General features: G+C 42.5%; 2 protein-coding genes and 1 long non-coding RNA gene across 5 annotated transcripts in view; all 3 read left to right on the top strand.

Annotated features, from left to right (window-relative positions):
- Positions 1-4,478, top strand: part of LOC118561497 (NLR family CARD domain-containing protein 3-like) — a 54,902-nt gene extending 50,424 nt beyond the window's left edge. The window contains exons 7-8 of the mRNA XM_036133634.1: positions 3,491-3,661; positions 4,343-4,478. Coding sequence (XP_035989527.1) covers positions 3,491-3,661; positions 4,343-4,358 — 187 coding nt within the window. The 3' untranslated portion in view covers positions 4,359-4,478. The remainder of the gene's footprint in view (positions 1-3,490; positions 3,662-4,342) is intronic.
- The window catches only part of LOC110368152 (NLR family CARD domain-containing protein 3), a 445,883-nt gene that overhangs the window by 414,648 nt on the left and 12,336 nt on the right, over positions 1-18,899 (top strand). The window lies entirely within an intron of this gene.
- On the top strand, positions 15,411-16,754 carry LOC118561512. Of its 3 annotated transcripts, none has more exons than XR_004930092.1 (4): positions 15,411-15,526; positions 16,019-16,112; positions 16,325-16,412; positions 16,624-16,754. It is a non-coding gene; the product is annotated as an uncharacterized LOC118561512 (long non-coding RNA). The 3 variants fall into 3 exon arrangements; XR_004930093.1 differs by having other exon boundaries at positions 16,325-16,422; XR_004930094.1 differs by having other exon boundaries at positions 16,325-16,433.

The raw sequence follows: 18,899 nt of genomic DNA, 5'->3' as shown, positions 1-18,899 counted from the left end.
TAAAGGAGTCAGAGACACAAGCAGGAAAGTCCAGGAAAAAATAAGCAGCATTTTTCCTGAAGAGTCTGAATGTGGTCCAGATGTTCTGCAGAGTAAAAACTGGAAAAGGTCCATTTGTTCTGGGCTCCACCTTCTGGACTGAAGCAACATTGAGCTCTGAACTGTTGGCCTCCAGTTAAATCTCAGCTTGGATGGTTGGATGAAGAAATCTGATGTTTGTTGGGAATTTGTTCTGCTTTCTTTGCTGATAACATTGATATCAGACTGGTTCTGTTTGTGTTGCAGCATCCTGTGTGACAGTAGAACAGGTAGAAGCGCTTCTGTTCTCAGTCATGTATTCATGTGTTTAGAAATGAGTGAAGTGTAATTATTGCAGCTGTTGATCCTTCAGATAAATCCCTCAGTTCCCCTCAATAGAAGGTTACTGTCGCTGTGAAAATGAGCTGCTTCCATTCAATCACAGCAGCATTAATTAACAGCTGTGATGTCACACTTTGCTTATTAAAGTCCAGTTTGGTTCCAGCTCAGAACCACTGAAGGCCCGACTGAAATATTCTAACAACACGTAATGATAACATGTTCTGGTTCTGCTGGGTTTAACTCTTTAAATCAGTTCTACTGGATCAAATATCAGACATCAGTTCATCATGTTTCTGGGACTTTTACATTCAGGGAAATTCATTTTCTACATTTTATTATTTATTTGTTCATATTTCAGTTTTAACCTGCATCCTGTTGGTTTCAGCTCACATCTTTTATTCTTTATTCAGATTGAAGTGCTGCAGTTTGTCAGAGATCAGCTGTTCTTCTGTGGTTTTGGCTCTGAAGTCCAACCCCTCCCATCTGACAGAACTGGACCTGAGTGGAAACAACCTGAAAGATGCTGTAATGAAGGAGCTCTGTGGTTTTCTCCAGACTCCCCTCTGCAAACTACAGATATTGAGGTCAGACTCCATGTTTTAGTTCTGATATTTGTGATGTGAAAGTTGTGTTGACACTAAACTGCAGACATCTGGCTGATATTCTACTGATCCACACTGAGGATCTTCATGGTAAAGTCTGCTTTCTTCTTCACTGCTTTGCTCTAGTTAAAGTTTATTTCTGTTTCCAACTTCCTGCCAGGATTTATTAAATAATCAGCAGAAAACATGAAACAATGAATTTAATCTCAGTTTAGGGTTTCAGTTTTTATCCAGAACTGAGAAAGAGGAAGATAGAAGAAATAAAAAATACTGATGTTTCATTTATTTGAAGGTTTTTAATATCTTTAAAACTTAATTAAAGCACTTTTTCTACATTTTCAATAGGATGATTTTAAAATAGTTGAGTTTATATTTTTGTGAATAATTGGATAAAATTCAGCTGAAAAACCAAGTTCAGATCTTCTATTCTAATAAATATTTCCTGAGTTTGTTCCTGGACTTGGAGCCAGTTTTTAATGTTGTCTCTCTGTGTAACTGAGTCTGAGCCCTGATCTCAGGTCAGAACCGGACAGCATTCGGACCCCCAGTGTGTATAAATGCCCCTCATGTGAAGCGGGTCAGAGGGGATTCAAGCCAGTTTAGAAAAGTGAATTTCAGCTCCTGGAATCTGTCTGACAGGAACAAATATATAATCCCTGATTGATGCTTCAGCACTTTTAGAAGCTCTGGAAGGATTTTACTGACTAAAACACTCAGACACAACATGTCACAGTACCAGGTTCTGGTTCTGGGCTTTCAGCTCCTAAAGTCAGTTTACATTAAATATTCTCCATGACATCATGTTTTTATGGCTGTGGAATAATTAAAATAGTTCATTTATCTGCATTAATCTACATTTGTTCATATTTCCTCCACAATTGCTGCTGACTTGTTTGTTTTCTGTGAAACTTGAATAATTTGGCCGCAGAACCTGAGTTTGTATTGATGGAGCTGCTGGTGGAGCTGACAGAGGTGAAGAGCTGAAGTCAGCAGGGCTGTCATTTAGAAAGCTTGATACACACAAAATGGACCTGAAATGTGCGTACGCCACTTTCCATCAAAAGTTGGGATCTATAAAAATGAACTTGAGGGGAAAATGTGTGGTCCTCATGCCAACTCTGACCCAGGCGTACGCTCATTTTGGAGACGGGGAAATTGGTGACGCAGATGGTGAAGTGTTGAATTACAGCCAACCTGCATGAGGATTCCTCTCAGACGTTCATTTCACTCCATATCAGACTTTAATCATAGATCATCCTGATCAGAAGCATTTAAAACTGCAGTATTATTCATTCTTGTCCTGGTGACTCTTAAATACATCTGGGACATTTCAAATAAATAAAAATACCCATAAGCCATCTTAAATCTTAAATCAAAGTCTGCAAACATTTTCTCTGGTTTTCTACGTTTACATTCCTCTCTCCAATGATCACCAGGGTGACGTGTTCCACAGATTATTGTGACGAGGTGAGCAGCAATCACTTTAATTGCTGGAAACAGTCAAACACACTCGTGTGTAATGCTGCTCGCTGGATGCATTGGCACTGCTGGAAGACCGTGCAGATGGAGAATTGAGGAAACGCTTTCAGGGATCAAATATTTCCTGGCCAATAATGAGGACTGGCCAATATCCTGCTTCTGACTCCCAGCATGCATTGTGCTGTTCCCCACAGGGGAAAGTGGCTCCACCTCCCTCTGAGGAGCTGAAAGGCAGCTCTCCAACCCCCAGAGAGCAGAGAAGGAGGCTTTCTGCTCACACCCAGGCAGTCATCACCTTTTTAGGGGGGGGGGGGGGGGGGGGGTTAATAATGGAGGGGAACCTCTCTCCTCTGAATGTGGATCTGAACCCACAGCCACAGGGGAATTTCAACACGGAGCACAGCGTTGTTTACTTTTTAAAAACTTATTTTAACAGCTTAGTAACGACTTGTTTTAATGTGAACAACATCTGAGCTTTTACCTCTGATTTCCACATTTAATAAACGCCTCTCTGGGAAATTTTCCCAACGTTTCTTTGCTTTTTCTCCATGGCTGCCACGTCACCATGATGAAAAAATGGTCAGCTGACACATTTTATACACATTAACATTCATGAGGTGCTTTGCATCGACCGTTTCTGGTTGAATCTGGGCGTGTAGAGGGCAGAACCTGAGCCAGAACCTGGGACCAAATGTACAGGTACAGCTGTGATCTAGAAAGGAAAATGGCTGCTGGTGTGTGAGTGCATGGTTTTATAAATCTGAATATTTTTGCCATACTCCATTTTCTTTTTCTTGGCGTTCACTTTTAGTACAGATTCCACACAAAGTTTTATAAATGAGACTCCAGGACTGTAAAAACTGCTAAACAAGTTTTAACTATTGAAAGTTCTGATATTGTTGATTGTTGAAGAGCTGAAGTCAGCAGGTCTTTATTGAAGCAGCAGCTTGTTGTCATTAATATTAATGAGAGTTCTTTAACTGGTTCTGTTGGACTGTTAGAACCTGCATCCTGGTGGCTTCAGCTCACATCTTTTATTCTTTACTCAGATTGATGAGCTGCAGTTTGTCAAAGATCAGCTGTGATTCTCTGTGTTTGGCGCTGAAGTCCAACCCGTCCCATCTGACAGAACTGGACCTGATCTACAACAACCTGAAGGAGTCAGATGTTCAGCAGCTGGAGGATCTTGTAAAGAGTCCAGACTACAAACTGAAATCTGTGTAAGTAGATGGTTGGAGTGAGTCCAGCTGCTGTCAGCAGAACTGTTCTGAACCCAGTTGGTACCAAAGCAATGATCCAGTGTTTCCAGTAAAGCTGCAGCTTCTCAGTGGGAGGAGAATGGTGACAGGCTTCCTGATTGGACACAAAGACAACAATCAGCCAATCAGAGGAGCCAGCAGCTTGTTGTGTTCCTGTGTTTGTGTCCATGTGAAGATGACTGTTGTTGTTGTGTTCATGTCTCCAGGAAATGCAGCTGGATTCCAGCTGACAGCCTTCCACCATGTCTAGAGACAGTGGTCCTCATTCATCAAGCTGTGGAGCATCAGATCTGATCTCAGACTCTTTGTTCTGTCATTTCAACAGGAAACAGCTGATCAGTTTCATCTTAGTCACAGCTCTGAGATCAGTCTGACTGCAGCCTGCAAATCACTGATTTCACAGCCCATCATTACATTTAGTCGCCATGTGGTCTTTCTACATAGCAGAAGCTCTGCTGAAGTCCACTCAGCACATCTGGACATGTGTCCTTCTCTCAGTAGTTTCATCCAGATGTGTTCAGGGACAGCCTCCATGTTTCTTAGTCAGCTGATGTTTCACAAACAGATGAGATGTTCATGTTCAGCTTTCAGAGGCTGGAAACACTCACTGATCTCCTCTGTTGCTCCTTCTTCTCTCTGCAGGGAGTGGAGGCCCTGATGATCTTAGTAGAGGAGAGAAGCTGAGCTGTCCTGATGATCCAGAGGTTGAAGCTGCAGCAGTTTGAGTTTAAAGAGACTCTGACTGGATCCTGATGATGAACTCTGACTTTAGAGATGTTGATCCTGTTTATCTGATCATGTCTGTCATTTAGTGTCTGATATTGTTTGTCTCTGTGGACCAATGAGGATGAAATGAAAACTAAGCTTCATTTAGTGGCTCCATGTAGTTTTGATCTGAATCTGATGAAACTGGAAAGTTGATCTTTTTTCTCTCTGGTTAATTTTCAGCTTGTAACCAAGAAATCTGAAATAAAGCTCAACTCTAAAGTTTTCAGGCTGCATGTTTGCTTCATTGTGATGCAGTTTCTGGAGGTTTTTCAGGATATTTTCTGCAAATGTTTGGGCAGCTCTGGTCATTTTATCTGTTGCTGCAAACAGCTCAGTGAGTAAATAATGGTTTCTTCAATCAGAGGATGAAGCTTTTCTTCATGATTTTAAATCAAATCTTTTTTATTTCCTTCTTTCTGAAGGTAAAATCTAAAAGTGAGTAAAGATAAAGTTTCATCTTCTCCAGCTTCTCCTTTGGTGAGCATGGAAACACTTTCTGCAGCAGCTCAGAGACTTTCAGATCTTGTTTGGAGGATTTTCTCTGTTCTTCTTGCAGAACGGTTCTGGTTCTGTTGGATCTGTGGCTCATCATGCAGCTCTGCTCTGCTGAGGTCAGAACATAGATTTTAATCCTGTTTAGGGACTGTGGGGGTAAAACCTTCACCTGCAGCTCCTCATGAAGTCCACTGTGGACGTTGAAGAAGGAAAAGAGATTTTCTCTTTTCATCATAAATTCAAACATGAATCATTTCCTTTTTTTCTCCTTTCCTGTCCGGACATTTCAGACGGACCAGAACCAGAAGCTGCTCTACAGAACCTGGATCCTTAGATCGTCTCCCTGTTACATAAATAACTTTATAACCTGAGAAAGACGACATCTGGCATCCAAGCAGACAGGCAGAAAGATAGAAAATCATTTTAGATGTGTTGAATTTTAAAGTTAAAGTTGGGGTTAAAATGAGGAGTTATTAAAATGATTCATGCATCAAACAAGGATTACTAGATTTAGTCAAAAGTGAGTTTAAAAGCAGAAGTTTAACCAGTTATCTGGATGCTTTGGTTCAGTTTGTAGCTTTAAAACAACATTAGAATCAAACATCAGCAGGTTGTGTCTCACTTCATCCCCAATAAATGTTCAACGTCGTCTATGAAATGCAGATGAATGTTTTTGTCCTGACATCTTTTCAGCAGCTCACTGATGACAGATTGTGGATCTGCAAGCCTGTTTCCAGAAGAACAAACTGATCAATGTGTAGGAAGGAGGCTGTTTTATGTGCATGTTGTCGTTCCAGCTTTGCTTTGTCGCATGGTTGGTGGATATTTGTGTGCATGCTTTTTGAAGGAGACACCAGTTCCTACTCCCTCCCTCTGGCCAGCGACTGATTCCACAGGTGTATCCCATCATGAGTGATGGTTGACAGGAAGAAAAGGGGCGGCCACAGCCAGTGACGGGAGGAGGAGAGAGAGACAGAGCAGCCGGCCGGCCGGCCAGCAGCCCAGATGTGATGGGGAGGAAGCAGCGGAGGCATCATCAGAGAATTGCCGTTTACCGGCACCGCGACGAGAACGAGCAGTGATGGGGACGCGGCAGATCCAGACTGGGTGGAGGCAGAAGTAAAGCCCGGGACCGGGAGCAGCGAGGCCGTAGTGGGGCCATGGTGAGGAGGCGCACCTGAGCCGGGACCTGTCGCTGACCCAGCAAACACGTCCAGGTGGGGCCCATGTGGGCCTCACTAGATGGGCTTCAGCTGGGCATGGGCTCAGGGTGGGCTGTGTTGCTGGGACCCATGTGGGCTAGACCAAGCATGGGCAATAGGTGGGCTCCGGTTGGGCAGCCCTTACAAATTCAAAATGGTCAAATCGACATGTTACAGCCACTGAAAGGTCTCCTTTTTAATGCTATTTTATTTATTTATTTTTAATAAGTGAAAGTCTTTAATATCACACTAATCCAGCCTAGATGATGCATAAATTATTTAAATAATTGAAATTTAAATCACTTCACAACCTTTTAGTGAAGCGGCTGAAAATTTTGAGATGTTTTGATATGTTTCATAATAAACTGGATCAATATTCTAAAGGTTTTTAATGTTTCTTCCTTTTTTGTTTTCACACAGGTGAATTTTACTTTCATATTGATACACTGGAATTAATGTCAAACCAAATACTATATGTGCTTTGTTATTTTATTATTATATGTATAGCGTAATGATTTTGTACACTTTTTATCTAGTTAATTCTGTTCTAACATCATCATGCTGTGGATTTAGTAGCTTTTAAGAGCTTTTTTTTAAAAAAAAAACATGTTTTTCTAAGATGTCTTGCAAACGAAGGATGCTAAGAATTTAGTATTTCATTAACCTGACAACAGCCAGATGCATGTCTCGCTCCGCCTAGCTCCACTCACAAACATCTGGGACATCGCCCATTTAAAGTGATTTCCCCAACCAAATTTATGGTCTGGCCAATCAGGACGCAGGGTGGGTGTTTCCTGGATGTGACGTAGCGGAGAAGCGACCGTGAGATTCCAACAACAATGGCGGCTCGCATCGAGGAAGCAAGCGTTAGCATTGATGCTGCTATTTCTTCCGTGTTGTCCAATCTACCTGATATTGTTTCATTAAAAGAACATCAGAGAACGGCTCTGAAGGCTTTTGTTGGTGGAAACGATGTTTTCGCCCTTCTCCCGACCGGATTTGGCAAGCGGTTAGCCGCTAACGAGCGGTTAGCCGCTAACCGTTAGCGGTTAGCGCGAACCATATTAGGAGGCCTTTAGTCCTCAACGCGGTCCGCCCGGGATCGACTCCGACCCGCGGCGCTTTGCCGCCTGTCTCCCCCCCCCCCTCTTCCTGTCAGCTCACTGTCAATAAAGCGCGTGCCACTAGAGCCGCTCTCATCAGCGTCACGGGTTAGCTTCGGTGTGAGTGGTTGAAATAGCACGTCGATAAAGATGACAGACAAGTGGCTTATCCAATCATATGCAATCCAATCATAAGGCCCAGCCTTCAATAAAGGCAGTTCCTATGGCGGTGTCCCAGATGTATTATGTCTATGAGTGGAGCTAGACGGAGCGAGACATGCATCTGAATAAACTCAAACCTTAAAACCTTTTCAATAGTAATAAGTAAATACATGATAAATGCAATAAATGTAAAACATGTACAGAATAATAAAAATAACTCTGTAACATGAAGAGTGATTTTTACAACCCGATCTGTACCAGTACCACGATCCGTATCATCGGGTTCTAATCCAGGTCACCATTGAATGTGCTGTATTATTTTAAAAATAATACAGAAAAATGTTATGGTTCACTTTATAACAACTGTGATTATTTTGTATGAAAAATATGTTGTGTTAGAAAATTGTTTATTAAACTTGAATGAGCTGAAACAAATGTATGCTGTCAATGCGCCCTTTGGTGGACTTATGACGTACAATAGATAACGAAATTATAACGAACCGTAGTTACGATTATAACTACGTGTTTTATGAAATTTTTATTCAGATTCGTAAGAGATCAGCGACACACAAATAAACACATAAACACTGTTTCTATTACGATAATAGCGCCCATATTTATTATTCCCCACAGAATACAGCAACACAAACAGCAAGCACTTCTTAAACACTATTCTTGCCAGAATAACTATGTCCTTCATTATCCCCACAGAATATAGCAAAGTAGCAAGCATTAACAAACACTATTCCTGCCAGGATAACTATATCCTTCATTATCCCCCACAGAATATAGCAACACAAACATCAAAGCTGACAAGCTTTCAAACAAACGTGATGTTCAACAGGTCTCTTACCATGGTACAGGACTGGGAAGTCGATCAGTCCGGTTAGAGCGACATCAACGCGGCCGGGCATCCTCACACGGCAGACTTCATCATTTGAGGGCGGTTCCCTCCTTTTTATACCCATCCAAAACATGTTTCCAAAACAAAAAACATTCCCAGCATCTCAGCAGTGTGTGAAGCAAAATAACATTGCAAACTCAGTATACAGAGTCAGTCCTTCCCACATTGTCATAGGTTCCCAACACAAGTTAAAACAAGTTATAGCAAAATAACACATATTGTTCTTAGTTTTATGTGAGCAACATAATAACAGGCACGAGCATATATGTTGCTCCTAGTTTAAAACTAACCAGTTTTTCCCAAAATACATTGTCAAAGAACAAAAATAATTCTTTAATATATCACTACGGTTCTATGAATCCCTACTGACCGCCAGAGGCTGTGCTTAAAGCACTGGATGACGATTACCAACAGAGTCCTGAGGAATCACACACCGAAAGAAACAACCCCGAAAACATGCCCACCTCACTGGGATGAAAATGTGCGCGGGGATAGGATCCACTGCAATGGGTGAAAGGCGGCCAAGTTAATCCTGTAAAACCTAACAAAGGTATTCGGGGATGACCAAGAGCCTGCTGCCATACGCTTGTTCTACCAGGTTCACAATCCAACACGCTGTTTAGAAAGGGCCTGCCCTTTCCAGGGCCCAGCGTAGTAAACAAACTGCAGACTGCAGCAGAGAAGCTGTGAGTCTGACATATGCCTCCAGTGCCCGAACAGGGCAGAGAGGCTGATCAGGGCCATCCGCACCAAGGCAAGCTAGCTGAAGGGACACAGTGTGGCTCGCAGATGAGGCCACTTTAGGAAGAAATGCAACATCATGCCAGAGAGTAACACCAGAACCAGCTGGGTTCCAACGGCAACAGGAGTCGTGATCAGACAACACAGCTGTCTTTTTTGACACACACTCAAGGCTCGCCTCTGCCATGTCTTAGCATGGCCGAGGCGCCCTCGACATGCTGAGGCGATGGGCAAGCAGTCATAGTGAGGTAGTCCATCGTGATTCCAAGAAACGTGACCTGTTGAGAGGAAACTAAATTGCTCTTCTAAATTGCTCTTCTGAAGACCCAATAGGTATATATGATTGAGTAATGTGCTTGTGTCTGCATCCGCTTGAGCTTCTGTGGGCACACAGATGAGCCAATCGTCCAAGTAAGGCAGGATCTTTAACCCCTTGGCCTGCAGAGGACACAGGGCCACAGCCATGCACCAAGTGAACACACGTGGGGACAGAGAGAGATCGAATGGAAAAAGTCTTAACTGAAAATGCTTGCCTTAAAATGCAAAGCGGAGAAACTGCCAATGATGTGGTGCAATAGGGACATGAAAGTATGCGTCCCTCAATTCGACCAAATTGAACCAGTCACCTGGAGATTGTCTGAAGCACATCCTTGATGCTCAACATGTGGAAAGGGATGGTCTGGGAACATTCAGACCCCTCAGGTCCAAAATTGGGTGGAGTCTGACAGTCTTTTTTGCGACTAGAAAATACTTTGAATAAAAGCCCCCTGGTTTCCCGCAGGGGGTTGACAGGCAATATAGCACGCTTGGCCAGCAAGGTGTCCATCTCGTGGCTTAGAGTCTGGGCCTCTAACTGGTCATGAATTACCGTCATCCTGACTTGACCAGGAACAGGAGGGGGGCGGCGGTGGCACTGTAGCGTGGAACCCCGGGTAAGTGTAGACACCAAGAGAGCGGTCCAGCAACTGAGCTGGTCCAGGGTAAAGTGTCCCACTGCCAGCTCAGTGATGTCATTTCCGAGCCCCCTGCCACTAAGAGGACAGAAGGGTTGCCGAGTGAACTGCCGGGGTTGAGAAGCGATGTGAGCCCGACCCTTGGGTCGATCCCACTGGCCATGAGCAGGCCTTGCAGCAGGCCCTGCAGCAGGTCGTGGCTTCCCCATGGAGGGTGTAGTCGGGACAGGATAAGTGCGTGAAAGAGACCCAGAGGCACTCCCAGCAGGATGCTGCAATCGTCTGCGATGAAGACCGGCCAACTGCTGCCTGGTACGAGAAACCATCAGGGTCCTTCTACAGGCTTCGGTTTGAGGAGACTGAGCCAGCCAAAATTAGCGGCATGCCTGAACAAGGGTAGACAGGACATGGCCAGTTTCCCTTGTCAAAAGAGCAAACGTATGAAGCGATGCGTCCATAAACCCCTGAGTAGGCGCATCGATCGCAAAGCCCTCCAAAGAGGCTGAAAGACCCAGTAATAAATGCGACAGTGAGTTACCAAGTCACCCCAAATGAGACCAGGAGTCATTGGCCCTACAGAGCAGATTTTCAGTCACACGACACTGAGGACAAGGACACCTGGCATTAGCTCTCAAAACCTCATCTGGCGCCACAATGAGGGATACTATGGCAGGTTTGAAAGAAGGCATATGGCCCAAGCCAAACTTGGTCGCATCTTGCATGGCCGCCGGTGCCCTGCCATCAAAGGTCGCCTGTGAGAAGGCCTTAGTGTCTGCCCAACAGGCACGAACCTCCTTCACATATTTGGCAGATGGGGGAACCAAAAAGGACGACCTAGTAGTAGGACTTCGAAAGAAAGCACTGGTAGCCACAGTTCAGTTCTGTGGAGCATCTAGCGGCAACCGGGCAAGAGCAGATCTCAAAGCGCCCACTATCACACCATCCACTTTCGACTGAGAACCGGAAGAGATACGTGAACTGGCTGCCGACAGATGCGAGCCAGACTCAAACTGATCATGAAAATTAGTGCCAGATGCTGCCAGGGATATAGCATTGTCCGCTAAAACAGAGAGTCCTGAACCCATGCTCTGCCCTGGGTCAGGGTCTCCAGTCAGGCCAGCGCCACGCCCGTCCCTAAAGGACTCGAGCAGCGCTTTCATCTCCTCCAGCTCAAAAGTGAGATGGGCCACCTGCCCAGATAAGCCTTCCAAATCCGTGGAGCTCTTGGTCCTCTTCCGGGGAGGGCCCATAGCCTCAGGAGCCATACTCTTCACAAGCTGGCTGGCGCCCTGACAGTCAGCCAAGCGAGCAATACGCAGGGATAAGGGCAGGACAGAACAATTAGCGAGGGCCGCATCAGTCATAGCTTCTCTTAGGTGATCTGGTCCCAAACAAGAGGGACACAAATCATAACCATCCTCCAACTGGAGAGGGTCAAACAAGCGCTGCAGCACGGCACGTTCAGCTTCTCACGCTCACTGGAGAAGGTCAGGTCAAGCTGAAATCGGCACACTTGACACTTAAACCGACGAACAAATAGGCCAGGAAACCTGGTCAAGCAGAAAACGCCACCAGTGCACCTTGCAGCGTAAAAAGCTGCAAGGAGCACTACAACCCCTGTAGCTACAGAAGAAGTACAAATCAGCAAGGTCACAACACTCAATGAGGCAAGTCGAACACCTCTGCTTAATGAAAGAAAAAGCAAGCTCGAAAAAACGGCTGTGATTAACGAAATATAGGCAAGCCAAACATGGCTGCACAATGCAACAAAAGCAAGCCTGAAAGCGGCTACGATAATAAAACAATGACAAGCCAGATATGGCACAATATGCAAACAAACTGGTTGGAGTCGGTTAACGCGTTACTACCAGCAATAGGGAAATCGACACGGAAGGCGAACGTGTCCCAACTCCCGCCGATCAAAGGAAAAACAACTTACCAAATGAAGAATAAAGTTGTATCAAAGAGGAGGAGCCTCTGGAGGGCAAAATAATTCTTGCAGCTCCTGTGCAGCATGCACAAAAGTGATTATTCAGGGCTTTAAGCGCCACCTCTGGCTGTCAGTAGGGATGAAATAGAACCTTGTTATGGCTATCACTGTTTTCAGGACTTACTCCTTTATTTCCAAAAAAAAAAAAAAACCAGGTTTAGTAGATGTCAGCCTTTTTTATCTGGTATCAGTTAGAAAATGAGCTGAATGATAGAGCTGATCTAAATTATTTCAAAAAAGTTTTAAATAATTTGAGGAAAATATGGGCTGTAGATGTTTTGACTGATGACCCGGAATGAATTAATCTCTGGGGAAGACATAATTATTGTATATTTAAGTTTTTTATGTGGACTGCATGATGCACCCAGTTGATTGTGCATTCAACTTAACAATTATTATATACTAATAATTAGTGAAAATGTTAATTTAAATAACTTTTTCTAGTTATAATTATATTAGGTGATAAAATAAACATGTGTCGATTGTGAAAAAACAAATAACCAAACATTTTAATGCACAAGGTATTTTATTACAGAACGCAGGGACCTGAGGGTAAAAAACTGAGGGAAGAATTAAAAAGCAAAAATAAAAATCACCTCAAAAAATTATAGAAGGAGAACTTAACACAGAATAATTTATCCACTCCTACAAAAGAGAGTTTTGACAATGGAAAATAAATTGGGTCATATTTTTACCAAAGATCAGATGAAGGCTGTTGGCATATAGATTAGATGGAGCAAATATACATTGAAAAACAGATAATATATTTTCAGCGTGCTCAACAGGCTACAAGCTTCTTCAGGACACGAGTCTTCCTCTCCATGACATCAGAAACCAGCAAAGAAGACTTTAACACATTAAGCTAGAACCAGGTGTCTTAACTCTGGAGGAAATGTGTGGACCTGCACCTGGGAACAGGGAAGCTTTTTGGATGTGACATTGCCTGGGCATAGAGGAGAGCAGCAACACATGCATGTGTCTTTATGTCAGCAGGAAGCACAACAAGATGGAAGCAATTGGTGGCTTACAATTTCAGTCATTAATTGGGCAAATTACAAGCTATTCATCCAATAAATATCTGAGACAGCAGCTTCCAGAGGACTTTGTGTGGTAAACATCATCACTGACATGGGCAGTCCAAATCTAGCTATGTGGGGCTTTTGGAGTGGTCCACAACAAAATATATATCCATCACCCAGCAAGACCAAATAAAAGGCTGGAAAGATGTTGAAAAATTTTTGAGTATTAGATGAGGCCTTCAATCTAGTCCAGAAATCCGAAAACCTTTTCCAAACAAGGTCCGGTGCATCCTTCTGTGAGCTCCCAAATGCCACAGATATTCTAGAGAAAGAGGCAAGTCTGTTAGAAAGCATGCTCCCTTCATGCCAGGATCTGCAAAGAAAAATGACCAGCTTTATAAAAATGCTAAAATAATATAAAACCAATTAATTTACTAAACTGCAGTAAATACCGGCTTTGTTCAAACATCATGATTAAGCTCTTATTTTGGAGGACAAAAATGGCACATTGTTACATTGGTGATCCTGTGTAACATCAGGGGTTCATTGAAGTCAGTCTTGTGTTTTTAACTGAAAAATATAAAATCATTACTCATCATCCCTATCAGTTTTCTGCACTCTTAATATCCCCATTTATGCTGCCATCTCTGATGTCTGTAAAATAATCTATAAATCAAACTAAATTAACCATTTCAATCTGACAGAACAAAAGCTAAACATGTTTCCTAATTAGGGTGTTTTAGTAACTGGAATTAAAATAATTTAAAGATTGTAGACACAGCAACAAGTAGAATCTTTCCTTCTGGAGAATAATTTTGTCCTCTGCCTCTCTGTCTACACACATTATCTCGCTGGGATTCATTTTAAGATCAGACATGTGAAAAATAGCTAAATTGTAAACTTTTATATTTCAAACTGTGCCAAATATTTAAAAAAAGTTGAATTAGACTGACTGAAATAGACCGCAGTAGCCTGGATAAACAAGAGATGCAGTAAAAAGTCCATGAAGTAAACACTAATAAATAGCTAAGCTCATAAATGCAAGAAATAGTTTAAATGGGTAAATTCGTTTATTCTTGCTTTATTAAAAGTGTTCATCTTTAAAATGTGTTTATAATGTGTTTAAACATCCATTTGCATAGTTGTAGTTCATTTTAATAATGGTAAATGTGAGAAGTGTAATTTCCTACGCAGAGGCAGTCAGTGAATGTATCATGAGTTTGGCTGAGAGAGCGCAGCACGAGAAGCCACAAGCTGTGTCTCAATGCGGTACCGCGCGCGAGCTATTTTTAGAAACACAACGTCACGATGACGTCACATCACGTGGTACGCAGTGGGGCAAACTCCGGAAAAGCCGCCGTTGTTTCGCTGTAAGAGACGTGCGTTAGCCTAGGTTTTACTCTGTAAACGACTGCTTTTTCCAAATCTAAGACCATGGTTTTTAAACATTGTTGCTATGGAACGTGCAACAGCGACTCGAGGTACGCTGATCGGCCGCATATGAAGGATGTTTTCTTCAAGACTGCCAAGGAGAAATGTGTGTGCTTGGAACACCGGGGCGGTCGGCCTACACAACAGTTCAACACTGAAAAAGTTACCAAATTCAAGTACATATGTAGCAAGCATTTTGTCGGAGGAAAGGGCCCAACCGAAGAACATCCTGACCCAATTCCAGCGACATCAAGTCAAGGTAAGAGTATTTTGGTGGCCGACATGTTAATAAAGTAGCGCCTGCTACCATGACAGCATATAGGCTATCATGGTAGCAGGCGCTAACATGATAGCCTGCTACCAGGCTTACTCAAAAACATTTCAAATGAGACAAACATTAAACATATACCCATTCCTGGACGGTGATTGCAAACAACAACAAAAAAAAAAAACGGCCGACGCTGCCATGATCGCCGCGCAGGAAAAAAAAAACAAAGCTTACCGTTCATCAACTCGGCCAGTTTTCCAGTTTTTTTAAGCCCTCGAACCTCAAGCCATCGTTTGAGCTGAAGGTTGGTGTGTTCTTCAACAGTGCGACCAGTAATCCGTGCGCCTGGGACATCGTCTTGGGAAAGTTTAACGGCTGTAAAGTCGGTCATATCCGTTATCCGTGCGTTCTCTCCTGTATGCCCTACCTAAGCGGCAAAAGGGGCGTTGCTCTTGAGACGGTGACGTCACGTGCGCGGTACCGCATTCGGCGGCTGCGTCCTTCGAAGGACGCATTTTAAGGCCGGTGACGTCACAACGATGCGCGGAGGCTGTCCCATTTGGCAAAAATTCTGAGGACGCTTAAAATGCAGCCTTCAAATGCGTCCTCCTTTTCCCCGAATTCTGAGGATGCACCGCTACCATCCTTAGTGACCTCGCCTGCCATAAGATTTCCCAAGGTGCTTTGCTCGCTTTTTTTTTTAGTAGTTTAAGAAGAAGAAAGAAGGCGGATTTTCATCAAGACTAATGAAAGCAGCAGCAGCGCTGGCAGTAGTGCTGAGTACAGCTATGTAAGTAGTTTGTTTTTATTTTTTTAACTGAACATTATTAAAATACATGACGGTAACGGAGCCACCGGAATTTGTAGGACCAGCTATAGCTAAAGCTTAGAGCTAATCTGTTGATACGAGACTTTTAGCAACATTAAAAGACTGAATAAAAATGTCACAATTTTTAATTTTAACCTACATCTTATTGTAACTGCGCTGATAACTGTGTCCCTCACAAATTCGATCAATTTATTCTCATACAGTTTATTACAAATGATTAGAACTGTCAAAGCTTAATGCAGCTGAAGAAATAACATCAGTCCAGCTGTGCTGGGCTGTCAATACTGCAAACGTTTTGTTTGAATACTCAATAACGTATAGTTAATTTACAGTACAGTATAATAAGGTTTAAAGTATAATTCACTTGAAGAACAATACCAGCGTAATTATACAGAACAGTCATTTTTCCTGTTGACATAACAGAAATATGCTTTACATGTCGTTTTGTTCTAGGGAGCAGGGAGCATACAGAAGAGTTGATAAAACTCCGTGGGCAACATGACCACCTCTTTACCAGGGCCAAAAATACTGCCGCAGTCTGATGGAGGTAAGAGTTGAGGCATAATTCCATATACATGTTGCATTTGTATGTAAAATTCACAGATTCACAAGTTCAAAGAAGTCCTGTTCAAACACCAACGTACAAATATAATCTTTTGATCACATCAAATGATGCCCAGATGTTACTTTTTTTTTAATCTTATAGTTGTGATAGTAGGGATCCTTGTGTGTTTATCTCTTCTCATTTCTCTTGTTTAGAACAATCCTGCAAAAAACGGGCCTGGAGGGTGAAGTTGAGCCACAACAGGCCAAAAAAAAGTGGGACAACTTGGGAAAAAAATACAAAGTATGTTCAGGTTTGGCTAATGTAATGAAATACACACACACACACACACACACACACACACACATATATATATATATATATATATATATATATATATATATATATATATATATATATATATATATATATATATACACTCCTTTTTTCTAGCTTCAAAGAAACACTACAGAAAATTGCATCTGTTGACACAAATTGTTTTCCTCTACTTTAGGAATGCAAAGATCCAGGGACAGGGCAGGGGGTCAGTGGGAAGCCTACTGCTGCCACCTGGCCATGGTTTATCCTCAGGTTCTGTGTTGCTGTTATTGTTAAATTAAATTATTAAATTGTTTACAAAAGTTATTGTTGTTTGTGTGTTCTTAAAGTCTTTTAACCTGTTACATTATCTGTTTCATCACTTCTTTACAATTTAAGTAAACTTAGAACAACTTCTCAGTGACAACATCAATTTATTTTTAGGGAAACAAGTATTTACAATAAACTATCAAAAACATTTTAACTATTTACAGAAGATATAAAATAAATATTACTAAAGAACACACACACACACACACACACATATATATATATATATATATATATATATATATATATATATATATATATATATATATATATATATATACAATTTTGACTGAGCAGGAGTCCCTGGTGGTGCTGCTGGACTGGATGGGATGCCACACAGATGACCTTGGAGTCTTATCACTGCGAGTGGGACATCATCTGGGGGGTGGGGGATGCCTCTCTCCACTGTTCACCACATCGTCCATCAGGGTTTGCAGGGCTGACCCAATCGACGGCTGCCATGTTCCTAAAAATGTTTAAGAAGACGCAGAAAATGACTTTACTACAACTGTTTTCATAACCCTTACATGAGAAAAGCTAAAAAGTGATTATACTTGCCATCTAAATGTAATCGTGGTCGGTAGACCCTCCTCCAGGGCAGACACCTCGGCAGACAGCTGGTCCCGCCAGGGAGCACCACTGACGGCCTCCAACACGTTCTCCCTCTCCTCATCCTCTGGCATGTCGTCCTGCACTTCATCGTATGGGGCCATGATGTCACCGGCTCCCAGGCAGATGTTGTGCATTTAAGTTGATGCAGCGGTACATCGGCCTTGTCTGGATAGAGACATGAAGATTAAGAACAACAGGATTAGATGATAGCAATGTCATTTTAGCTGATATATTTCTTGTGAATGTTAACCCCTTAACGCCTGGTGTTGCTAATTTGTGACCAAACAATTCTGGCCTTTACTTATTTTACTTCATCTAGATCCCCTATTTAACTTTTTTTTTTTTTTTACGTTTTTATATTTAGATTTATATTTCCTGTATTATTTTTTCGTTATATAATTACAAATAAAATCAGGCAGTAAGGGGATAACAATTTAGACAAATAATCATTTATTTCTCAATATTAGTTTGGCTTCTCAACACAACATTAGTGATAGTGAAAGTAGTGATTTAAGTCAGTTATTTACAGGGTTTGTACACATTTAACTATTCAATTCAAATTACTAAAGTTACAAACATAAGCCTATATCAAGTCTTACAAATAAATATAACATTTTATATTTAAACATATTCGTCAATCTGCTGACAAGCGTTTGTTTAATAACTGGTATATTATGATCATTAGCAGGTCCCTGTGGGTGAAAATAATTTACCTGACTCCGCCAGATAGATTTGCTCCGCATATCCATCTGGAAACCTTCCATTGAAGTAACTTTGGGAAGGGGCGAAAATACTGGTTAGCTGATTGGCCTATGTTGGTGATAGACGGGCCAAATGAACCAATCAGAAACACAACCACAAGCCAAGCTACTCTTGCTGCTGCAGGTAAAGGCTCATTAGCTCAGCTAATAAATACTCTGTAATTCCGATAAAACTTGCTCGATAGCCACGCTAACGCTAGTTTCATCGGCTGAAGCCGCCATTTTGTTTAGACTGAACTGACGCGCTTCCCGTTGCGTCACACCTCAACCCGCCTCAAAGCCAACGCTGATTGGACGTTCGTTTGGTGAACGGCTCCAAATTTTCTTTAACGGAGAGTAGCCAGACTGATCTGCGAGTGAAACCTTGAAAGCTCGCGAGATCAGGATGGTCTCACGAGGCTAGAAAATAATATCAGGTAAATGTTACCTCTCCACTGCGCTCTCCCAGCCTGAGAAAAATTCGTCGCCGGTTTTACTGCCGCCGAAGCCGTGTAAACCGACTCTCCTCCTCCAATAACAAGTAAATAAAAAAAAGAATTCAATATCCATTTTTTTGCGTCGTTTATCGGCGCTGGTGCTGTTTTCGGCGGGCTTGGGGTAGACGTGATGACGTCGTGTCGCAACCAGGAAGTGCTCCAAAGGCTAGACCGTCCCATTTACCAACGGCTGAGGATCCTCCGGAGCATCCTCCGATGGCTGGGTCCTCCTAAGGCTGAGTAGGCTGGGTCCTTCGAAGGACGCAGCCGCCGAATGTGGTACCGCGCACGTG

The sequence above is a fragment of the Fundulus heteroclitus genome, unplaced genomic scaffold, assembly GCF_011125445.2.
Source record: "Fundulus heteroclitus isolate FHET01 unplaced genomic scaffold, MU-UCD_Fhet_4.1 scaffold_65, whole genome shotgun sequence".
NCBI classification, from domain to species: domain Eukaryota; kingdom Metazoa; phylum Chordata; class Actinopteri; order Cyprinodontiformes; family Fundulidae; genus Fundulus; species Fundulus heteroclitus.
This window is presented reverse-complemented; position numbering and strand designations above follow the sequence as displayed.